We start from the raw sequence: 20,465 nt of genomic DNA on the forward strand, positions 1-20,465 counted from the left end.
GAAAGAACACGACCTTGAGTGAGGGCATTTTTATTGAAGAGGTGAATGAACATTACATGAGGTCCTTCTCTTCTTGTACAGTTCTGATGCCTCATTAACAAATGGAAACGACAAAAGCTCTTACCTCCAGCCAGATTTTTAGTAACAGTAGGGACAGCTACTGCATTTCACATTCCCATGAAACCTCACCCTTCAAGATTTTTAGGAAAAAACACACATGATTGAGTTTGTTCCAATAGTAAGCTTTAGGGACAGACTTATGGAATCTGACAGTCATTGAGTTTTTCAACCCTTCAGAGAAGAGTAGCATTTCTTAGCACACAGAGAACTTTAGAACCATTTCAGTTGAAAAATGCCCCAAGTTCATAATGGCTGCAAAATGGCTGAAATATCTAAAGTTTACACAGGTTTCTCTTGTTTAACACAATCAAATTTTAAGAGTAAAATCCATGGTTAAATCATAGCAGTAGCTTACACATGATACACTTGCGTATAGGCATTCAGAATCCTTTTATTGCAGTTAATGAAGTCTCTGGCAATTTATTTTATGATATAGAGCTTCTTAATGAAAGAAAAGTTCATTTTACAGATAAGTAAAGGGGTTAATTTAATCAAGGTCACAAAGAAGTCCATTTCTGAGCTGAAAAGAGAAGCAGAACATGGGTGTCTGTTCTGCTTTTACATGAGACAAGAAGAAAAGAATTTTAAACTGAAACCATCTTTTCCTTTTGCATATACAAATATTTAAATATCTTAGCCATACAGGGTGCTCTCTTCCTATAATGCTGCACTCAGAACAACTCTGAAGCTCACTATTTTACAGATGAAATTAGATTCAAGCCACTAATCCAGATAATCACAATAACCTTTCGTGGGGTTTGGAACTATATTATAACCAAGAGAAAAATTTTACAATAAGCAAAAAAGTTATGTTGAAACGAGCTAAAAGTTCAGTGCAGATTTTGGAGAAACCAAAATGACCAATGCAGACTTTCAATACTGTACAACTTGAACTCACCCTAGGATCACATTTCATTTTCTAAACAAAAAGAAATTGGGGAATACAGGAATATTCAGATATAAAATTTAACTACCCTTAGAAAAGCCTGACAAAAAGCCCCATGGGGCAACTGGCATTATCAGTCTCTATGTGGCAAGTGTCAAATGGCACTAATACTCAGAGATTCTTATAACCTTTTCTGGAAAAGCACACTTATTTTTATTGGCAGTTGTTCACTGTCACCCTTTCTTCATTGAAACAAGGCCAGATTCTATTATTCTACATAATCCTAGGATTCATACATACAGCATGATTTTAGCATACAATAACTGATAAATACCAGAGTGGTTACTGTTTTAATCCTAAATTTTGCTTCTAGATTTTTTCAACCTGGATCTTATTATTAACTCATGCACTTCGGTTCACTGCAATAAAAAACTCTCAGAAATGCAGCACTTTATGGATCAGAACGATTACACAGGAATTAAAAAGCAGTGTATACAGACAGTTAAGAGTAAGTTTTAAGACTCACAGCCCACTACTAATCACACAAATGGATCTATACTCACTGAAAATTTCTAGGTAATCCTCAAATGTTGAATTCTCTTGCTGAACAGATTTCACATTAGCAGCATCCAGGAGATTCTCCTTGAACGAGAATAAAACCAGAAATTCAGCAAACAGGCAGCTGGAGTGGGACAACATCTAGCTCAAGTAGGATCTAATCCTGCTGCAATGCAACACCTCACTGCAATATGTACTTTAAAATTACTTATCCAGGAGATGGCATTAGTTAGGCTCCTGGTTGCTAGGCCACCCATTGTTATTCTTGAATTGGCTTTACTGGTGTAGAATTGTCTATTTATCACATCGATATAAAATTGAATATTGGGGTTCGAATGCTTAGTGAAACTTCACAGGAAGGAATCCACTTTTGCAATCCATCCCAAGACATAATGAAGAATCATTCAGTAGAAAACACTCATAAATACTGCACACTCAATCTGCATGGTTGTATCAGGAATTAATCTCTCTTATTATATAATATCACACAAATCAATATTTTCATGAGTACATTATGTTTATGCTGGCCCCAAGCCTTAACCAACCCAAGAGTTCTACTGTCCCAGCTAATTTGAGTCAGAACAACTCGAATACAAGCCATGAAACAAGAAGGATGAATACAACCCACTGCAAAAGCCTTTTTGTCACCCTGATCTTTGGAACTTCATTGTCAACTGCCATTACAATACAGGTTGCTATGATGATCACAGATTGGCAGGATGAGGTTGGCATGATCATATAAGTTAATAATTTATTCCCACCTACCTTATCTAAAGATCAAACTTCAAAGTTAATAAGATTGTCCATTTTCAGTGTTCTGAAGCTGGCACGTTGAAGAAAGCCACAAAGCCAAGAACACACTCTTAGCTTTCAAAACTGTCATAAAACCAGCAATACTAGAAAACAAGATTTCAGTGCACCATTGAAGAAAATGTTGTAGTTCTGAAAACCACACAAGGAAGAGGGAGACTGAAGAAGGGAAAGGGCTGTGGAATATTCCAACTAAAATTTTAAAAAAATCTATAAAACCGATTTTAATTGTGATTTTAGAAGGAAAACCAGCTATTATAGGAAGACAGAAGAACTCTAAATGAAGTGTATATTGTATGATCCTAGTACCTGTGGAAAACCAAAGTCATGTTTTGTCATATTGAGCAACTCCCATCATTTTAGGCCTCAATTTTCTACGAAATACAGCAGAAGCTGTACTACAACCACTGCCAGAAAGAACCTTTCTGCAAAGACTGTAAAGAGAGTTTTGTTATGTAACAACAGCTTGGATGAACTATAACTTGACACTGGGTATTTTTGTTTAAGTATATATACTACACAGAAAACATAAGAATGACAGTGATAACTACAATGGTCAAGATACACACCTGCACACTAAAAACAGATAATCTTACCCTTAGAATGAACTTTGTCCATTTTATGAGCTGGCTGAAGGGTAAAGATGGGCATGCATGATTGGCACAGCACAGGGCATGGGCTAAAACACTTTTTGAGTTATTCAAGTGATCAAAAACTGCATGAAATTGTGGAAAAAAACTTCATGTGGAAACTACACACAGAGACCTAACTGTTACTGTGAAATGCACATTGTGAGATACTTCCCTCATCACCATTCGGAGCAAACAGCCTGAACACCTTCCATCTGGCTGGTTTCTCCACTGAATGTGTTATACTGAAGAAAATTTGTAGAAGCTGCTGAGAATTTAAACTAAATATATTAAAAAGTGATCACATGACTAGGCACTACCATCCCAATTTTCACAGCTCAGTGTTAGACAGGGAGCAAGAGGAGAGTTTTCTGAAACAACCTGCAGACATTCAGTAAATCCTCTGCCCCACACTTGTTATGTTGAGCAGAACAGACCCCAACCAAATCATAATGGAAAAAGTAGAGATTTGTGTTTGTTTTGTTGGGTAAATAATATCACCTCCAGTTGCATAAAGACTCTTCCACAAGCTGAAGATGCAACCAGGATACGAATGTCAAGAAATGCTGTTAGTTTAATTATTACTTTCACTAGACACCTGATTTTTTACTGCACTTGGTGGATAGAATAAATAGATTAGCAATTTGTAATTGAGATGAGCAATAAAGATACTGTCACAATCTGGGGGCAGATTGAGCAAACAGTGTGGTCAGGACTAGGAATTTGATCAAACTACAGGAAACTTCTCCTTGAAGAGGTCAGTGCATCTGTTGAGCTTCACTCAGCCACATCATCCTGTAAATTGCTCTTAAGATAAGGCAGTACATAAATTCCCTTTGCAAAGACTTGTCCCTGCAGAGCAGCCCTCCTGCAGGAACAGCCATGGCATTCGACGGGACTTGGAAAATCGACAGAAACGAGAACTATGAGAAGTTCATGGAGGCAATGGGTAAGGCTTGCTTTTCCAACCCCTTCTGCAGGAAAAATACCACTCCAGGTGAATACAAACTCAAACTGTCTGAGAACTACCTTCGGGCAGCCTGTCCTTTCACTCTTGGCAGTTCTGCCCCTGCATCTGTTTTCAAAACATTCTGGGGCAGGAGGGGAAGATGCTGAGAAACGTTCTGATTTTAATTTCAATGTGTTAATCTTAAGTACTTTAACTAATTCCAAATTTATTTCAGCAGAAGAAAATCTAGATTTGAGGGAAAGGCTCAGATAACTTGAATGGATAAACTTGAAACAGAATTTTATAGCTGGAATATTATTTTGACAGCATTAAACCAGTTTAAAAATTACACGGGAAGGAAACCATCATTCTTCAATTTCAGAGAAACGCTTGTTTCAAGTAATTCTAACACCCTTAGGTTTGTACAAACTGTGCGTTATATGGATATAAACATAACCACTCCAGTTAGACAGTGATTTGTATTATATGTGTACCAGTGAATATGGTCTCAATGAAAATCGAAAGACAAAAGTTTGTGTCATTCTAGGTTATTCCAGAATGCTGGAATAAACTCACTTGGACACATAGAATTCACTAAAAAGGGACAAATACGATGCTCTAAAGGTTTGAGGTTTTTTTCTGATTTATGTTAACTGATTTTTCTAGGTATTGGCATGATGAAAAGAAAGCTGGGAGCCCATGATAATCTGAAGATCACCATCCAACAAGATGGGAACAAATTTACCGTCAAAGAAGCCAGCAACTTCCGAAACATAGAGATTGAATTCACTCTGGGAGTGAACTTTGAGTACAGCCTGGCTGATGGGACTGAACTTTCCGTAAGAGTCTTTCCACATAATTCAGTATTTATTATGTGATAATAACTTAATGAAGTGCAGCTTCAAGATGAATAATTTGTCTTCCTAGTTTTTAATTTAAATTTTACTTTTGAATTACTTTAAATTTCACTGAACCTGACTGCTCAGGAATGCTTGCAGCTTATACACCAAAGCACAAGGGAGTGTTTACTGTTAATGGTTCAACACTGCACATGGATCTCAGGGTTCCAGTGAGAGCCCAAAAAGCAGAGCAAGTAGCAATTTTCACAGGACAAAATGAAGGTGATTTGCAATTTTACTTTTTCCAATACTCAAGTCCACCACCTAGAGTGCAGAGTGGGTATTTGTAAGAAATTAAATTTTCTCTGTTGATACAATTAATTAAAATAAGCTGTATTGACCAGTAAAAAACACCTAGCTTGGCTATTATGCATTTAAATAAACCAATAGTTTTATTAAAATTTCATTTTCACAGCCTTTCTAAAAAGCATTATTATACTGTTTCAATCTTTTTTCACTTTCAAGCATTCTATAGCCTTTAAATCAAATCACTGTCATAACTGTTGCAAAATATTTGGGCTTTTTTACCATCACAGGGTGCTTGGAACCTTGAAGGAAATAAACTTGTGGGCACATTCACCAGAAAAGACAACGGAAAAGTACTTAAAGCATACAGAGAAATCGTGGGTGACGAACTCGTTCAGGTGAGTTAAGAAGCCATTTGCACACAAGTTTGTAATAAAACGAACAGAAAAAGTTTAAAGAACTGTTCTAGATGTAGAAAATACTTTCTTCAAGCCAAATAACCTCATTTATCTTTAGTGAAAATTCTCAAGCCACCTACCGAAATTTAAAACTCTCTGAACCGTATCTGGGAAATGAAACTTTGCAATTCCAGCCACTGATTTTCCTTCCTGATTTCTTAACAGACCTACGTGTATGAAGGAGTTGAGTCCAAGAGATTCTTCAAAAGGGGCTAAGCACTTCACACAGAACTGCACCAGAATGAAGAAACAATAAGAGACCATTTTCTACACATCCTCTGTGTGTTGTTTTCCCCTTCCATCCCCTCACAGCACCTCCCGAGCTGCAGTTTACCTGATGAAAATATGGGCTCATTTTTTATGTTACTGTTTTGTCTTGAATAAACAAACTCCAACTAACAAATGCTAAAATGTCTTTTGTATCAAGTCCTACCAAAGTGTCATAACATAAAAGGCTGCAGAAATTATTTTGCACAGGCAGAACTTCAGTATTTTTGCACAAGCTCTCAAATGGAAACTTAAGTTTCTTTACAAAGGTATTTATACTGAGAAACAGTTTCTCTGTATATTTAATATTGTGCAAAAGGATAGGAAAACCGAGAGGTAATACAGATGGGGACAAGGCTTAAAAGGGAAGTACTATTTGTTTCGGCCCAAATCTCTAATATGCTTCATCTACAACACATGCTTAACCAATACTTGCTACATAAAGACAAATCCATCTTTATTTCTATTGACAGAACTTATTAAGGAAAACTGCTACACACAAGTGCTTGTTTAAGAGAAGTAAGTTATGTTCAGAAGCACCTGTTTGCATTCTGCCTTATCTCTTAATTTGAGGCTAAAAAGGGGTAATAACTGCCAAGAGAAAGGATTTGTTTCACATACTCATGGGTTTCTGGTCATTCTTCTGGACATGAAAGTAATAGTCCTGATTTCAATATGGAGTGAACTGGAAGGGCTGAGGGTGGCACATCGCAGCTGTAAGTGTGGCATCAGGGTGTGCCGCTTCATTTATTATTTACTTCTTCAGCTGTGTGTTATGCACATAAAGCACACAGAATACACTATCTACATGAACTTTTCCATGTTTGCTCAGTGCACAAGCTCCAGCTAACTTCAAGGAGAGGAGTGTATCTTAAAACAATTTCAATTTTCCTAAACTTCTTCACAACACGATATCCCTAAAGGTCTTCTGGTTTTTCTCAGGATACCATCTGCTTTCCAAGAAACGGCATCGGGATGAACTCGTGAATGTTTATTTCCACACAAGCCAAAGCACAGGTGGCAGGACAAGACCAACACGGTCTGACAGGACTGACTGCCGGCTCTTCCCCAATGTCCATATCTCACCTGACAGACAACAGCAGCAGCCAGCAGCATCCAGGCAGGAATGTCAGTCACCAGCCCAAGGGGAGCCACCACAAGCGCCGCCTCTCCCAGCGACAGAGAGACAAGCAGGAATCCTCTCCACGTCCAACGTCTTCACCACCCCTACAAGGCGGTGCCTGAGGAGGGAATGGCGGGGCGGGGTCTGAGGCGGCAGGGGCGGGGCGGTGCCTGAGGCGGGAATGGAAGAGCTGTGCCTGAAGCGGGAATGGAGGGGGCTGAGGCGGGAATGGCGGGGCGGTGCCTGAGGGGGGAATGGCGGGGCGGTGCCTGAGGGGGGAATGGCGGGGCGGTGCCTGAGGCGGGAATGGCGGGCGGTGCCTGAGGAGGGAATGGCGGGGCGGTGCCTGAGGCGGGAATGGCGGGCGGTGCCTGAGGCGGCAGGGGCGGGGCGGTGCCTGAGGCGGGAATGGCGGGGCGGTGCCTGAGGCGGGAATGGCGGGGCGGTGCCTGAGGCGGCAGGGGCGGGGCGGTGCCTGAGGCGGGAATGGCGGGCGGTGCCTGAGGCGGGAATGGCGGGCGGTGCCTGAGGCGGCAGGGGCGGGGCGGTGCCTGAGGCGGGAATGGCGGGCGGTGCCTGAGGCGGCAGGGGCGGGGCCGCCGCGCGTGATCCCGTGGGTGTGGCCGCGGTACGTGCGCTCCGTTGTCATTGGCGCCGCACCCGGAAGAGTCACTGGCGCCTGCGCGGTGGGGCGGCCGCGCGATCCTCTCCCAGCCCGCCGAGGAGATGGAGGCGGCGGCGTGGCGGCGGCAGCGGGAGCAGGAACAGGAACAGGAACAGCAGGAGCGGGAGCAGGAGGATGGTGGGCGGGTGCTGTCACGATCCCTGTCGGGACAGTCTTACTGGCTGGACCTGTGGCTCTTCATCCTCTTCGACCTGGCACTTTTCCTGCTTATCTACCTGCTGCCCTGAGGGCGCGGCCCAGGTGAGGGGCGGCGTTCGGGGATGGTCGGTCTGTCGGTCGGTCTGTCGGTCGGTCGGGAAGCCCCGACAGGCTGTGCCCCATGGAGGGAAGGCTGCGCTTCAGGAGTGGGCCCCGGGAACAGCCTTGGCATTCCCACAGCCCCGCCTCAGAAGGCCTCGGAAGCACAAATGCTTCTCAGGAATCTGGAAACTAATTCCAAGCCACCCTCAGCTTTATTTAATTGTTTGCGAGATTTATTATCCGCTCTCTGTTCGGGAGGTGTGGTTGATGCTCCTTACAGGTCAGTATCTTCCGAAGGGCTGTGCAGCACTATGAGCGTAACTAGACCTTTTCTGTTCCCTGTAGGGCCATTCCCACCAAGGGAATTCTCACCTATTCCGCACCTTATGAACACAGGCGGTGGAAGAGGAGGACCATTTGTGCGCGATAAACAACTGGGGACAAGACTCTAGTGGAGTCTCTATGGAGGAGGCACATTTTTATACACTGTATCTTAAGAGATCTCTGTGTGTCACAAGTGTTACTGTTCAGGTTTTACCTGTATCTTGTTTGTGTGTCCTAAACTGTGCCTTAAAGGTCACGTAAGACAGACTGACTGTGCTTTTGTGATTAGTACCTAAAGGCTTCTTGTGCAGAAATGGAAGTATGCACTGTTTGAGTAAAATCTACTGAAAGGACACCCTGCAGAGTGGCTGAGAATAAAACCCAGCTCTTGTGTACACTGAAGTTAGAGCATCATCTGTTCCTTCAACAGATGAAGCTTAGCCAGCTGTTTTACTTCCAAAAAGTTAATTCTGATGGGTTGAGGCTGGTTGGTTTTGTATGATGTCTTTCTTCTTTCTTTACCTTTGGCAGTTGCTGCGCCTGCTCAGGCTCAGTATTTATACATATAAATACATACATGTATAAACATGCCCGTGTTTAACCCAGCAGCAGTGTCCTGTCCTCACTTACTGATTAAGATAAATCTGGTTCTGATCTCCTTGCTAGAAAATGCTTAGGAGGAGCTGACAAGAGCAGCCTTGAGTCACTGGCAGATGACACATAAAGAACCCTCCTCCTCACCTTCCATGGATGGCTATAAGTAGACAGTAATAGATAATTAAAAGGTTTCAACATCAATTTCCTCTGTCACACGAGAGGGAGACTTTCAAACCCATGTTACAGGCACGAGGCTCTTGCAGTCGTTGGAGAAAGAAACAGAAGCTGAGCACATAGATGGAGCTTTTTGCCGGGGGAGGTTTGGGGGAAGAGAGTCTTCCAGCTATGGATGAAGGGGGTTCAGTTTTCTTTGGTGTTTTTCCCCTTGGGAATACTAATTTCTAGTCCTGAGAAGTACAATCCATGCTTGGTTGGTATTTTTTTCCAGGAATACATTTAACAAAATAACTAGATTGGAGAGACTTGGAAGTGCAGAGTGGTTCAGTGTCTTCCCACACATTAAAAGAAAATGGGCCAGGATCACGTTAAATAGGATTTGGGATGCAAAAGTGGACATAAGCTCTTTCCTTTTATTTTTCTTTGATTGTTGAGACAATTTTGCTATTGGCAGTGGTTTGTTTCATGTGTCAGACCTGCATCTATGATCTTGGCTGCTGGTACCTGTGAGATCAGTGGCTTCAGAGATCTTGACTCAAGGTGCACAGGAGCCCTGAACTATGATTGCATTCTCACAAACAGAAGAAGGGGGGTTCTAGTTTTTCAAATGAGGCCATTAAAGAGACAAGTTCACTGCATTCACTACCTTTGTTTCCTCCCCCTCTGGCATGGTATCGCAAGTGAAAGCTGCAGGGAAGAGCCTATCAGGAAAGGACTGTAATGTTGCTCCAGTTCTCTTTTGATAAGGAAGACAGGTGAGATTTAATGGCTATTAAGGCTTAGAAAGTTGAATTTTAAGGCATCTTCCACTAAGTTAGTTTTCTCCTTCAGCTAGATCTGACACGAAAGGTTTTGCTTATCTCAGAAAACTTAAGAGCTAACAAAGTGCAGGCTTGTGCTGCACTGGGCTCAAGCTGTTCCATAGGCACATACTCTGGAGGCTCCAGAGTACACAGATCCCGGCAACTTTTGCTTATCCCTAGTAAAGATAGTAAGGTAGCTCATGTGTTGGTCAATCACTTGTCACCCAGTCTGTGGGACTGTGGTATAAAAATTGCTTTATGCATTTCATAGCTACTTTAAAAGTTTAATCTATTTAACAGCTTTATAAAATAGTTCAGAAGATTAATTTTACGGTTCAAAAGAGTACTGTTCAAAACCCCATCTCCACAAAAACCTCCAACCATCACTAGCAGCATTATCTGTCGCTTTAAAAATGTAGTTCTGGAAAGCCAACTTTTTCTTTTTTTTTTTAAACGTGGAACACAAAAAGAACAGACAGCAAAGATTTTAAATTTTTATCTTGGTATTTTGAACAAGCAGAACTTTGCAGGAAAATAATTCTAAAGACTGAAAAATATATTAATTACAAGACTTGTTAATATCTTTACTGTTACAAAAATTGTCTAGGCTCTTATACAAATCTATAGCTCGAGGGGGACATTTATAAAAAAATAAATAGGCACCCTAGGTAAGTTAAAACAAGTTATCACATATTAGTTAGCAAATATTACGTACATACATACATGGAGTGCAGAGTCAAATATAAAAATGAAGGTGCCTTGATTAGCTGTCTATTTAATCATTAAATACCTGGTAAACACAGAGAAAGTTGTCTGATAAGATTGTTTCAAGCTAAGCGAGGAGACTGAAGTACACCTAAGTTACTGCAGCTACTTTAGAGAGGAGTTTACCAGTTGTGCTTACTGGGAGCAGAGTTCATTGGTATCAGTAAGAGGCATTCATATTGCTCCTGGTACAGAAGTATCAACATTGCTATGCATGTTTAAAAATAAGTGTTCTAACATCATTCACAGTTGTTGCTGTGCTATCCATACATAAAAATACTGTCATTTCAAATACAAGATTTTTTTTTCTTTTTTGCAAAACATTTTACAAATTATACATTATTTACAAATTCCAATAATCTTCGTTTTTACACAGGTATTAGGGGACAGTTGTACTTAACTGGCTCTGTGTATTATGTAACATGGCTAGATGAACTAGAAAAGTTTAATTTACAGGTTCTGAAATCTCTCAAAAATATTACAGTAGGAATCACCCAAGTTCTTTTTTAGCGTTCTTCTGTATTCAACTGATTTTCTTACAAAAGGATCATTGTTTAAGTTGCTGTTTACTAGCAGCCATACATAAACATGCATAGTATTTTCACTATAAATTCTAGAATTAATTTTTTTTCCCCAAGTGCTACAACAAATTTTGATCAAGGTAGAAAGAACGTTAATCTGAGATAACCTGGTTTGTTGCATATATATAATGTTCCAGTTCTACTGTAAGGTACATGTCATTTAAAAGGAAAAAAACCTGACCTTGCTGCAGAATAACCAAAACTACTGTTTAAATGTTTACCTTGGATAATTGTGCTAAACAATTGCCATCATTTGGTTGAAGCACTAAAACACATGTACATAAGGTTATACACATAAAAAAAAAAGTCTTCCTGACTAACAGTGCAAGTAAGAATGTTTATTATGCATATTTTACCTTCTTGCATTATTTTAATAAATAAAAGGCATTGATGTTTAGGTGTAATCAGCAGCACCACAAGTTAACACTCTAATGTGAATAATAGAAAAAATTTGCCTTTTTGGGTTGTGTCAGGCTTTGCTGACGCTGCCTCAGCACTCACTAGATGGTTCTGTGCACTGATTTAACTAACCAAATAAAAGCCAAATAAATCTTCCTCCTTGTTACGGAGATTAAGTCAGGTTAACAAAAGACAAGGTAAATTCCAGAGCTGCCAAAACTGGAGGCTGAGGGACAGAGCAGAAAAAGAGGAACTTCTTCTTCCCATGGCCCCTTAGCCACCAGTCTGAATGGCTGCACATTCAGCCTGATCTGCTAATGCAGACCATTTCCATATGTAGGACTGTTCCAAATGGGAAAACATGTTAGTAAAAAAAAAACAAACAAATGTGTGATCCCCATGAACCAAAATGTCAAGCTGAATAAAAAAGGGGAGTTTAATAAATAGCAGCATTGACTTTGCATGCAATTGTAGAGTAAGTCAGAACTGAACATAAGCAGTAATTACTTCTAAAATGTTATAAAATTAATCTTTCGTAGTTTCATGATAATTCTGTATTTAAAATTAGCATCCTATTCTGTTATAATGGTTTGTAACTTATGAAGTTAAATTTAATAAGGTAAAGTATATAGCTTAAAGGGTGAACAAATCTGATAAATGTGCTTAAAAACGTACACTAAGAGCAGGGGTATTAACAGGACAGTATTACTGCAGTTTACTTCAATTCCCTTTGAAAGTCTCATTTAACACTTGCAAACAAGAACAGGTTTTAAAGAATTATTATTATTATTATTAAGGCTTTTCAAATAAAAAATAAATCCTCTGGGTAAACTTGCATTAAAGACACTTGAAGGTTTGTGAAAGCACAGACTCTGAGAGACATCAGTTGAAAAAACCGTGTCACCTCGTGCTACCTCTGAGGACAAATACTGCTCTATTATGACTACAGGTACTGCATTAGTTGTGGTAGCACGTTTATCCCTTTTGTTAGTCTGAGAACATAGTGACCACAGTCTGAAGGAACAATTCTTACGCTGCAGCTAACTAGATCTTCTTACACAATCAGTAACATCCAGCCGATCCCGCTGCTGCAAGGTGTGCACTCCTCAAGGGACCACACTGAATAGAAACTGTAGAAGACAAGCTGAGTAACAGAGGTAAGCATTAAGGCAACTAGAGTAACAAATCAAAGGAACCACAAGTTAGCACCTCTTCTCCTCTGTTCACTTCTATTTGCATATTCATTTGAATAGTCACAACTCCCAAGCAAAGTGCAGTCAGCTGGGTACCTGGTTATCACACACACACACACACACACGCTCAAGGTTGTGACCCTTTACAGACTACATGAAATGCCCAAGTCAGATCCAGGTGTGGCTTTCTTGAAGAACCTATCTACTGCAGTGTATTCCTTCTGCATTTGCCTTGTACTTCTGTTCGGGGATGGGATGCCTGGGCTCAAGAGTGGCAGGGTATGTGGCATTCAGATCTACTCCAGCTGCTGGAGGATGCTTCTCCTTGTGGAAGCTTCCACTCTCTGTAAAATACAGCTTGGGCCTCTGGTGGTACTTGAGCCTGTAGGTGTCAGTCATGCAGCTGTCTACCGAGAAGTAAGTGGTTAGGGACACGCTGTCATTCCCATCCGCATAGCCAGGGCTGGGTCCCGTGTGACGGGATCCTTTCTTTAGCATGTTCTCAGACACAGTCCAGAACTCATTAACTGGTAAGCGAGGTGGAGAATCCGGTTTATGAACGAACGCTTCGTTCCCTGGAAAGGGCTCTTTAAGCCTTTGTTCAGCTGGGACTACGCTTGCTTCTGATGCAGATTTTGAAGGTGCACCTGTTTGCCTTAATGGACTATTTTGCAACACTTCCGGTGATTTTACATCCACTGCCGAGTTATTCTCTGATCCTGACAAAGTGCTCAGAGCGTATTTCTTCGGAGGTAAGGGGGGAGGAATGTTCTGGTACACGGCTTCAGGCACCCAGAGGGGCTCCGCCCTTCGGAGGGGGTGGCCGGCGTGCTCGCTGGGAGGGGCGGGCAGCACCGCCGGCCTTTCCGGCAGGGTCTGAGGCGCACAGGGCACTAGCCCCACCTTGGGACCCAGTGTTTTTGTGTGGTGAGACTGCGGCTGGGCAGGGGAGGGAAAGTCGCTGTGGATCGGCTTCCTGCCACAGGCATTGTCTGGGAAGGGGTGGGGCACGCTGTCCGCACAATACACCGGCACGTTCACCTTCTCAAACCTCTCTGTTTGAAGCCACTCGGAAGAGTTTGGCTCGTTCGCCTTGTTCCTGTTGTCTGACTTCACAATCTCTTTGAGAACTGGCTGGAGAACTGATGATGGGAAATACTTCCTATTGATCTCAGGCATTTCAGCTCTAAAATACAAAAATCACACAAGATGTAAGTATCCCTGAAAACATATGAAAAGGCTCAAGTAACAGGGATTTTTTCAAATACAGCCCTGGTAAAACCGCTGAAATATTCAAACTGACAAGAGAATTAGGCTCTGTTCAACATACAGCCCTTGGAGTACAAGTTGTATTAAATTACTCCAAAGTTTCTTTCATTAGAAATGTAAATGTGCCCTAAGAAGGCAAGATGAATTCCTTCAACATTCAGGACTATGTCAAATATGACCTCTGCTCTCTTCTGAACATCCTCATGACTCTGATACATGCATTTTTCAAATACTGCATGTTACTTCCAGTTGATAAATTTGTATTTAGATTCTTGAGTTTTAGGAGATACTGAGCACTTAGTGTTCATATTAGAAACAACAAGGTACAGCAGCAGCTTCTAAACACAAATCAACTTTTCCCCCCTTCCAGACAGACTTTTCAAAGCTTTATGGGGTGATTGCACTAACCATAAATTGGTTAATCACTGCATGTTACATATAATTCCAAACAGAAAAATGTTAAATCCCTCTTTCTGGTAAGATGGTTTAAAATCCCCTAATGGTGACATTGACAGCATCAAAATTAAAGACAGAGAGAATTTAGACCCATCAATTATGCAAAATTCAAAAGGAATTGCCTGTCAAAAATATTGAACACCTTAACTCTTCAATGCTTAATACTGATCATCGTAATATTACAACATTCAGTATTTTTGAACTTTCACAGAGGAACATGCCACTACTGGTTACCTCTTTACTGGAGGACTGGGCACCTGCAAATATAATTCTGTTGGGAAACCAGCATGAGGATGAGGTTTGTAGTTAACTTCGGAACTGATCTGGTCTTTCCTCAAATCTGGGGCTAGAAAAGAAAATACTGCAATATTAACAGATATACAGTCCAATTCCTTCTTTATAATTCCTCAGAGGTTACAGAAACAAACAAAATACAACAGAACAATCTCTTTCAAAATTTGAGATTAATCAAAACCATTTTGAAGATAATCTGTCACAGGTGGTCAGATCTTAGAATCTGGAGGAAATTTTCTGGGTGTTCTTCTTACCAGAAAATAAGTAATTATGACAATTTTGAAGTCCTGTAGATATGTTTTCAAGATCACCTTAATATTTAATCTGACTAAAGCACATTTTCAAAAGAAGCTTTTACTAAAAGCATGTTTATTGCTTATTATGACATCTAAAGTAATTTAAATTACAAAATAAGAACTACGTATGACTTCTAAAGATTCATATTGTGTTATAATAATTAAATAGAATGAATACTGTAGAGACTGAGGGTGGTCTAGGTTGTTCTGTTGTTTGTGGGTTTTACAGAAATACATCCTTTGAAACAATTCAAACCCTAAAGCAAGACTGTAAGGCTCACAGAGAGACTGGGCAGACAAAGAGCACTGTCACCCATGTGCCCCAAACACACAGCACTGAGTGCCTGGGCCAGCACTACTGCACTCCTCCTCCAGAAGCTCCTTCTTCCCAGGCAAAGAACCATTCCTTGAAAATACACAAGTTCTGAACAAGGCAGCTCCTAGTGAGCTGGAAATAAAGGAAGCATTGAAGTATTCATGTCAACACCACACAGAATAGAACACTCTCTTGGCAAGTGACAAGCAGCAGTCTATTTGTTTAGATATAGATACTCCAAGTATATGGCAAGTAATGCCATGATTAGCCCATTAATATCAGTCCTGAAGTGGCTCTGAAGCCACTCAAAGAAATGGCTTCTTCTTCTCCTCAGTATTATCATTATTATTATTATTATTACAATGGCTTATTTTGTCTGTGTACAGACTAGACTCACAACTGCTACACCGATTTCATTTGTTTCCCTAAGTTTAAATATTTAAAATCTTAGAACTTTAGACTTATGAACATATGACTTAAAACCCCAACAACAGAGCAAAACTAAACTGAAAACTTTGGGTGTTGGTGTTTGGTGATACTCGTTTTGAGGCTCAATATCTGCCCTATTCTTTAGGTGATGTGAGACTAAAGACATGAAATCTTTGACCAAGGACACAGGTAATAGAGGCTAAAGCAGCATATAGCACAGCAGACAAGCCCCCATATGGCTTTCCTGCAAGTCTTGAGATTAAAAAAAAAAAAAAAAAGTCACAATAAACAATACCACAGCCTTAGAAATCATATTTATGGGAAAATATTCTTACTGAATGAGCCCATAGAAGAGACAAGTATTTAACCTGAAGGTTCGAAACCGCTTGTGTGCCACAGAGCTACCTAACAGTGAGATAACCAACACTGAGGTTATATTTCACACAGAAACACTTCATTCTAGTGCAGACTGGTGATTTTCACTCCAAGCCCAGCTCCCGGAGGACTCTGCAGGCTCCCAGGGCAGTGCCGCAAGCGGCCGGCAGGCGGCAGCAGAGGCCAGCGAGCGGCTCCCTCGGGCACGGCCAGCCGCACCAGGTGCTTTGTGCCTGCGGAATTCCAGCGAACTTAAAAATAGATGTGTTATTTTCCTTTCTGCTGACAGGACAGCCATGCACGGTTAAAACCAGACGCCGGCTCGATTGGGAATTTTGGCTCTACGATCTCTGCAAACCTAAATATGGGACACACAAGCCCTGCTCAGCTGGAGCTCGGCATCCTTATCAATGGCTCGTAAAGAGCTGAGCAATAAATGAAAGGTAATTATTGCCTTCTGACATATAAACTGATCTGCTTTTAACATTTACAAACATTCATTTTCACATCTGGGTAGCCAATTCAGATTTTCAAAAGATTAACATCCATTCTACAGCCCACACGTAGGACAGACAAGGTCTCGTCTAGTATCTCCATTTACACATACAGAACATGTGCAAAAATCTGCCAAGTCCAGTTTCTGTTGAGAAAAAAGCTGAACTGAAAATAAATACAAAACCCCTACAAAAACCTCCAACAAAAACTCAACTCCACATTAAATTCAACTTCCTCTTTATGTGTTTTAGCTGCACATTTCCTGGATTTTTTTTAATATTTCCCAAGTTGTCACTAAAAAAACCAACAACAAAAGTAATACTTTTTGTAACAAATATTGTGGCAAATTCCTCTCTCTTAGTCTAGACATTTTCTGTATTCAGTTGAAATGACAGCCAAACTTATTGGAAGCTTTGGAAATGTGGAACAACAACAATCTCTCAGTCAAGGAAGTAATATGTATAACTTGCCCAAAATGGAATATTATTTCTAAAAAACAGTGACCAATCTCCTTAAAAAAAATTCTTATATTCTAGAAACTTTACTTTTGGAGCAACACTCAGTAGCAAAATCTTTCCTATATATTGTTCTTCTATCATTTAAAGACATCCCAGAAAAGCATTTCTTTGTTTCTGTTTCATGGTAAGCAAACTAAGTAGCTACAAGATTTAGTTCTCCACTCATTTCTTTAAACTTGGCATTCACGTACACTGACTGCACCATAAGGGTAAGAACTGGTTTTCCTTACGTGCAGCTGCATGTTTTGAATTATTACTATAAAGGTACAGTTTTCCTAAGCATGAGCTGTCTTTTTCAGAGTTATGGTTGGTTTGTGGGGTTTTCTGAAGTGACACAACAAGCAAAGGCAATTTGTATTCTTCTTCACATTAACCAGATCTTCAGAATGATTCTAGATTTCAGTTTGAGTTGTCTCATGCTGTTGAACTGAACAATGGGAAAACCATTAAAAACAATGGGAAAACCATCAAAATTAGTAATCTAACTTGCAGAACAGGAGGTTGGTAATTTTCCCCTTACACTACTCATGTCTCAAGTTCTCTAAACACAATAAAAATTTTGCCTCCTGAGCTCACAAGTTCAAACTTCATAAACGCAAAGTGATTAATATAAATCATGGATACTACATCTGCTTACTCAATATTTACATTTTCCTGCCAAAATCTAACCACACAATTTAGGGATTGGCCTTGTGGGACCTTTGCTTCAGTACTACAGTTATCTACTGCTTACTGCCCGTGTAAGGAGCAGCCATTTGATCTCCCAGTCACTGTGTGATCCAGTGTTTCTATCTTTATAATGTTCTGACAATAAGTTTATTTTTGTAAGTCAGGGACAGAATTCCTCAAGTGCTGAACAGTAGCCTCATTCAGCTCTACTGAAAAACAAGGAGCTGGTAAAGCACTACCAACGGTGGGCATAATTAGAAGTCCAACATTATTTCCATAAGAAGTTTTCCACACAAAAAAAACCACTCAGACATATTTTTTTGGAGTTGCCATGAGAGCCTAACAAAGATTTCTTAATATTCCATTCCCCTCTCAGAAAGGACTGAGCATTTGTTTTTAAAGTCCCATTTTCTGTGAGTCTGTCTGATATTTACCTACCAACCCATGTCTCGTTCAGACTATTCAGAGATGGAAAATAAGGTAATAGAACTGATACCTGTTGTCCTTGCTAAAGGTGTCCTGACACACTTTTTAGACAACCTAAAAACTGAGTCCAAATAAGTCTTTAACCCCACATACCTGTGAAATTATTAAATCCTTCAGATCTCTTTTCGGTCCATTGATCACTTCCATTAAAAGTATTATTTTCCAAAACTAAGTTAAATACATTCATTTTTTAAAAGAAGCTTTTTGATAATTTGTTACTGAATTAGAATAACTGAAGAGGTTGGATCCTATCATCAATTTTTTATGATAACTCTGAGGATCACCTGGAATCACTACACTTTTTTAAGAAAAACGTAGGATGCATGTTGAAAGCTTTAAGTATACTTAAGTATTCTCTCCAGAGAACAGTCCATTGTTTTAACCCACCCATTTCTCATGCCTAAAGAGTATTTTAAGTATTTTTCACTGGTGACTTTTTTCCCTTTTTCCTATCCAACTGTGTTTGATAAGAATGGTATAGTACGGAACTAAAGCAGAATAAATCTCATGCAGAACCAGACCTTTGCATTCCATTAATGGAGTTTGCGACTCATTTTTTTTGTTTTGGGTCATCAAAATAAGCAAACACCAAATTAGTTCTCTTTCTGCACCAAAAAATAGTTTAGAATATGGACAGAAAATGTAGAAGTGGTATGGCAACACCCCCACCCCCCACTTTAAGTCCTAGGAGAAGCTATACTATACATTATTTGAAAAGAAGTATGATATCTATAAAAATCAAATGTTTCCTGAGGAAGTGGCCTCATGTTTATTGCCCCTCTTTGTACAAGCACCCTCCCATTGTTTCAGCAACAGCAGATAATGATTTTGGCTGGCCTCAGACTGACCTATAATACTTATATGCCAAGGCATTTATCAACTTTATAAAACCCCAGCAGACATATTAGTATGTAAAAGGAAGTGGACTTCCTTATTACAAGTGTTTCTTCCTGATACTGCTTCATATCTAGGAGGAAAACAAATGGTGCCACAGTCCACCCAGATATCTTAAAAAAAAAAAAAAATAAAAGTCTTGCTTAGTATCCTCCAAGGAAGCTCCAAGAAATTTTTTGGGGGAAACCACAGGGAGTGAACCAAACTACCATGTCATTTGTATTAGGTTTTTTTGGGGTTTGGGGGAATAGAAATTCTGGTACATCTACGATAGTTTCTGAAAACTTAATTTTAATATGGGTTCTTACCATGGAAGTTTCTGTTCTGCTCAGGTGCTGAATGTAACACACTGTCAGCTTTTTTGGTTGGCAAGTTCTGTTCGCTGTAAAAGAAGCACATATGGGATTACAACACTGAAACTGTGGAACAGACACCACTGGTCATCCAATCCAATTTATTTGTAGGTATCAATATCTTCAGTAAGTGTAACCTGTTAATCAGCATTCCATCTTGTCCATTTTCCTAGTTTGATAATTTGCTATTCGTTAATACTTTGTTTTGATAACAAATATCATTAGAAGTTGTGATTGCCACTTGGTCTCTCATTCCTAGAGATTTTCATTTAATTATTCTTCCCCTCAAACTGGAATAAAACTGGAAGATCACAGCTGCCAACCCAAAAGGAGAGAAAAAAAAATTATCAGAGGATTTACTAAATCTTGCTGGTTTAGATAAGCAGAAAACACGCATGACTAATCCAGATAGGGAGCTGACCAACACCCTGCCAACTCCTACCTTCCACAAGAGTAAGGCAGGGAAGAGATACACAGTGGCAAGAATTCAATTAAAAGAACCCCTCTTATTGACAGGACAGGAAAACAAGAAAAATACTGAAAGAAACATGAAGAACGGAGTTAAAAACAAAACAGTAATTTTTTTCCACTTTCTAGAAGAACTTTCAAATAATTAGTTTATATATTCTTGGGTTTATGAGACAGAGTCTGAAAGGTTAGCAGGAAACTAGTAAGTATTGCCAGCCAGTTGAAATTACCAATCATATAAAGCACTTCTGGAAGTCCTAGGAAGTCAGCTGTATTTTGATAACGTATGTTTTTTTCTTTATTTGAGAAATGTTTAAACAACAGCATAAGCAGCTTCTTAATGAACTATGCTGTTTTAAATTTATCATATTCTCTCTCACAAAATGACACATTTGGGTGTCCCATTGCCTCATGGGCATGCTTAAAAATGAGTTTAAG

General features: G+C 40.0%; 2 protein-coding genes and 2 long non-coding RNA genes across 6 annotated transcripts in view; 2 read left to right on the top strand and 2 right to left on the bottom strand.

Annotated features, from left to right (window-relative positions):
• Positions 1-7,152, bottom strand: part of LOC125325957 — a 116,029-nt gene extending 108,877 nt beyond the window's left edge. The window contains exons 1-2 of the long non-coding RNA XR_007203628.1: positions 6,909-7,152; positions 1,570-1,648 (exon numbers count right to left, since the gene is read on the bottom strand). This is a non-coding gene — a long non-coding RNA (uncharacterized LOC125325957). The remainder of the gene's footprint in view (positions 1-1,569; positions 1,649-6,908) is intronic.
• FABP2 (fatty acid binding protein 2) lies at positions 2,078-5,958 on the top strand. Its single transcript, XM_048303647.1, has 4 exons — positions 2,078-3,952; positions 4,619-4,791; positions 5,388-5,495; positions 5,721-5,958. Exons 1-4 carry the CDS (start codon positions 3,886-3,888, stop codon positions 5,769-5,771), a joined length of 399 nt encoding a protein of 132 aa, XP_048159604.1. The 5' UTR covers positions 2,078-3,885; the 3' UTR covers positions 5,772-5,958.
• A 369-nt stretch (positions 7,153-7,521) lies between the features above and the next one.
• On the top strand, positions 7,522-8,799 carry LOC125325896. The gene is made up of 2 exons (XR_007203600.1): positions 7,522-7,870; positions 8,216-8,799. It is a non-coding gene; the product is annotated as an uncharacterized LOC125325896 (long non-coding RNA).
• Positions 8,800-10,251: 1,452 nt separating this feature from the next.
• USP53 (ubiquitin specific peptidase 53) overlaps positions 10,252-20,465 on the bottom strand; it is a 29,978-nt gene continuing 19,764 nt past the window's right edge. For all 3 annotated transcript variants that reach the window (XM_048303449.1, XM_048303450.1, XM_048303451.1), the window contains 3 exons: positions 19,515-19,588; positions 14,669-14,780; positions 10,252-13,895 (listed from right to left, as the gene is read on the bottom strand). In XM_048303449.1, coding sequence (XP_048159406.1) covers positions 12,908-13,895; positions 14,669-14,780; positions 19,515-19,588 — 1,174 coding nt within the window. In that variant the 3' untranslated portion in view covers positions 10,252-12,907. The remainder of the gene's footprint in view (positions 13,896-14,668; positions 14,781-19,514; positions 19,589-20,465) is intronic.

Source organism: Corvus hawaiiensis, chromosome 5, assembly GCF_020740725.1.
Source record: "Corvus hawaiiensis isolate bCorHaw1 chromosome 5, bCorHaw1.pri.cur, whole genome shotgun sequence".
NCBI classification, from domain to species: Eukaryota; Metazoa; Chordata; class Aves; order Passeriformes; family Corvidae; genus Corvus; species Corvus hawaiiensis.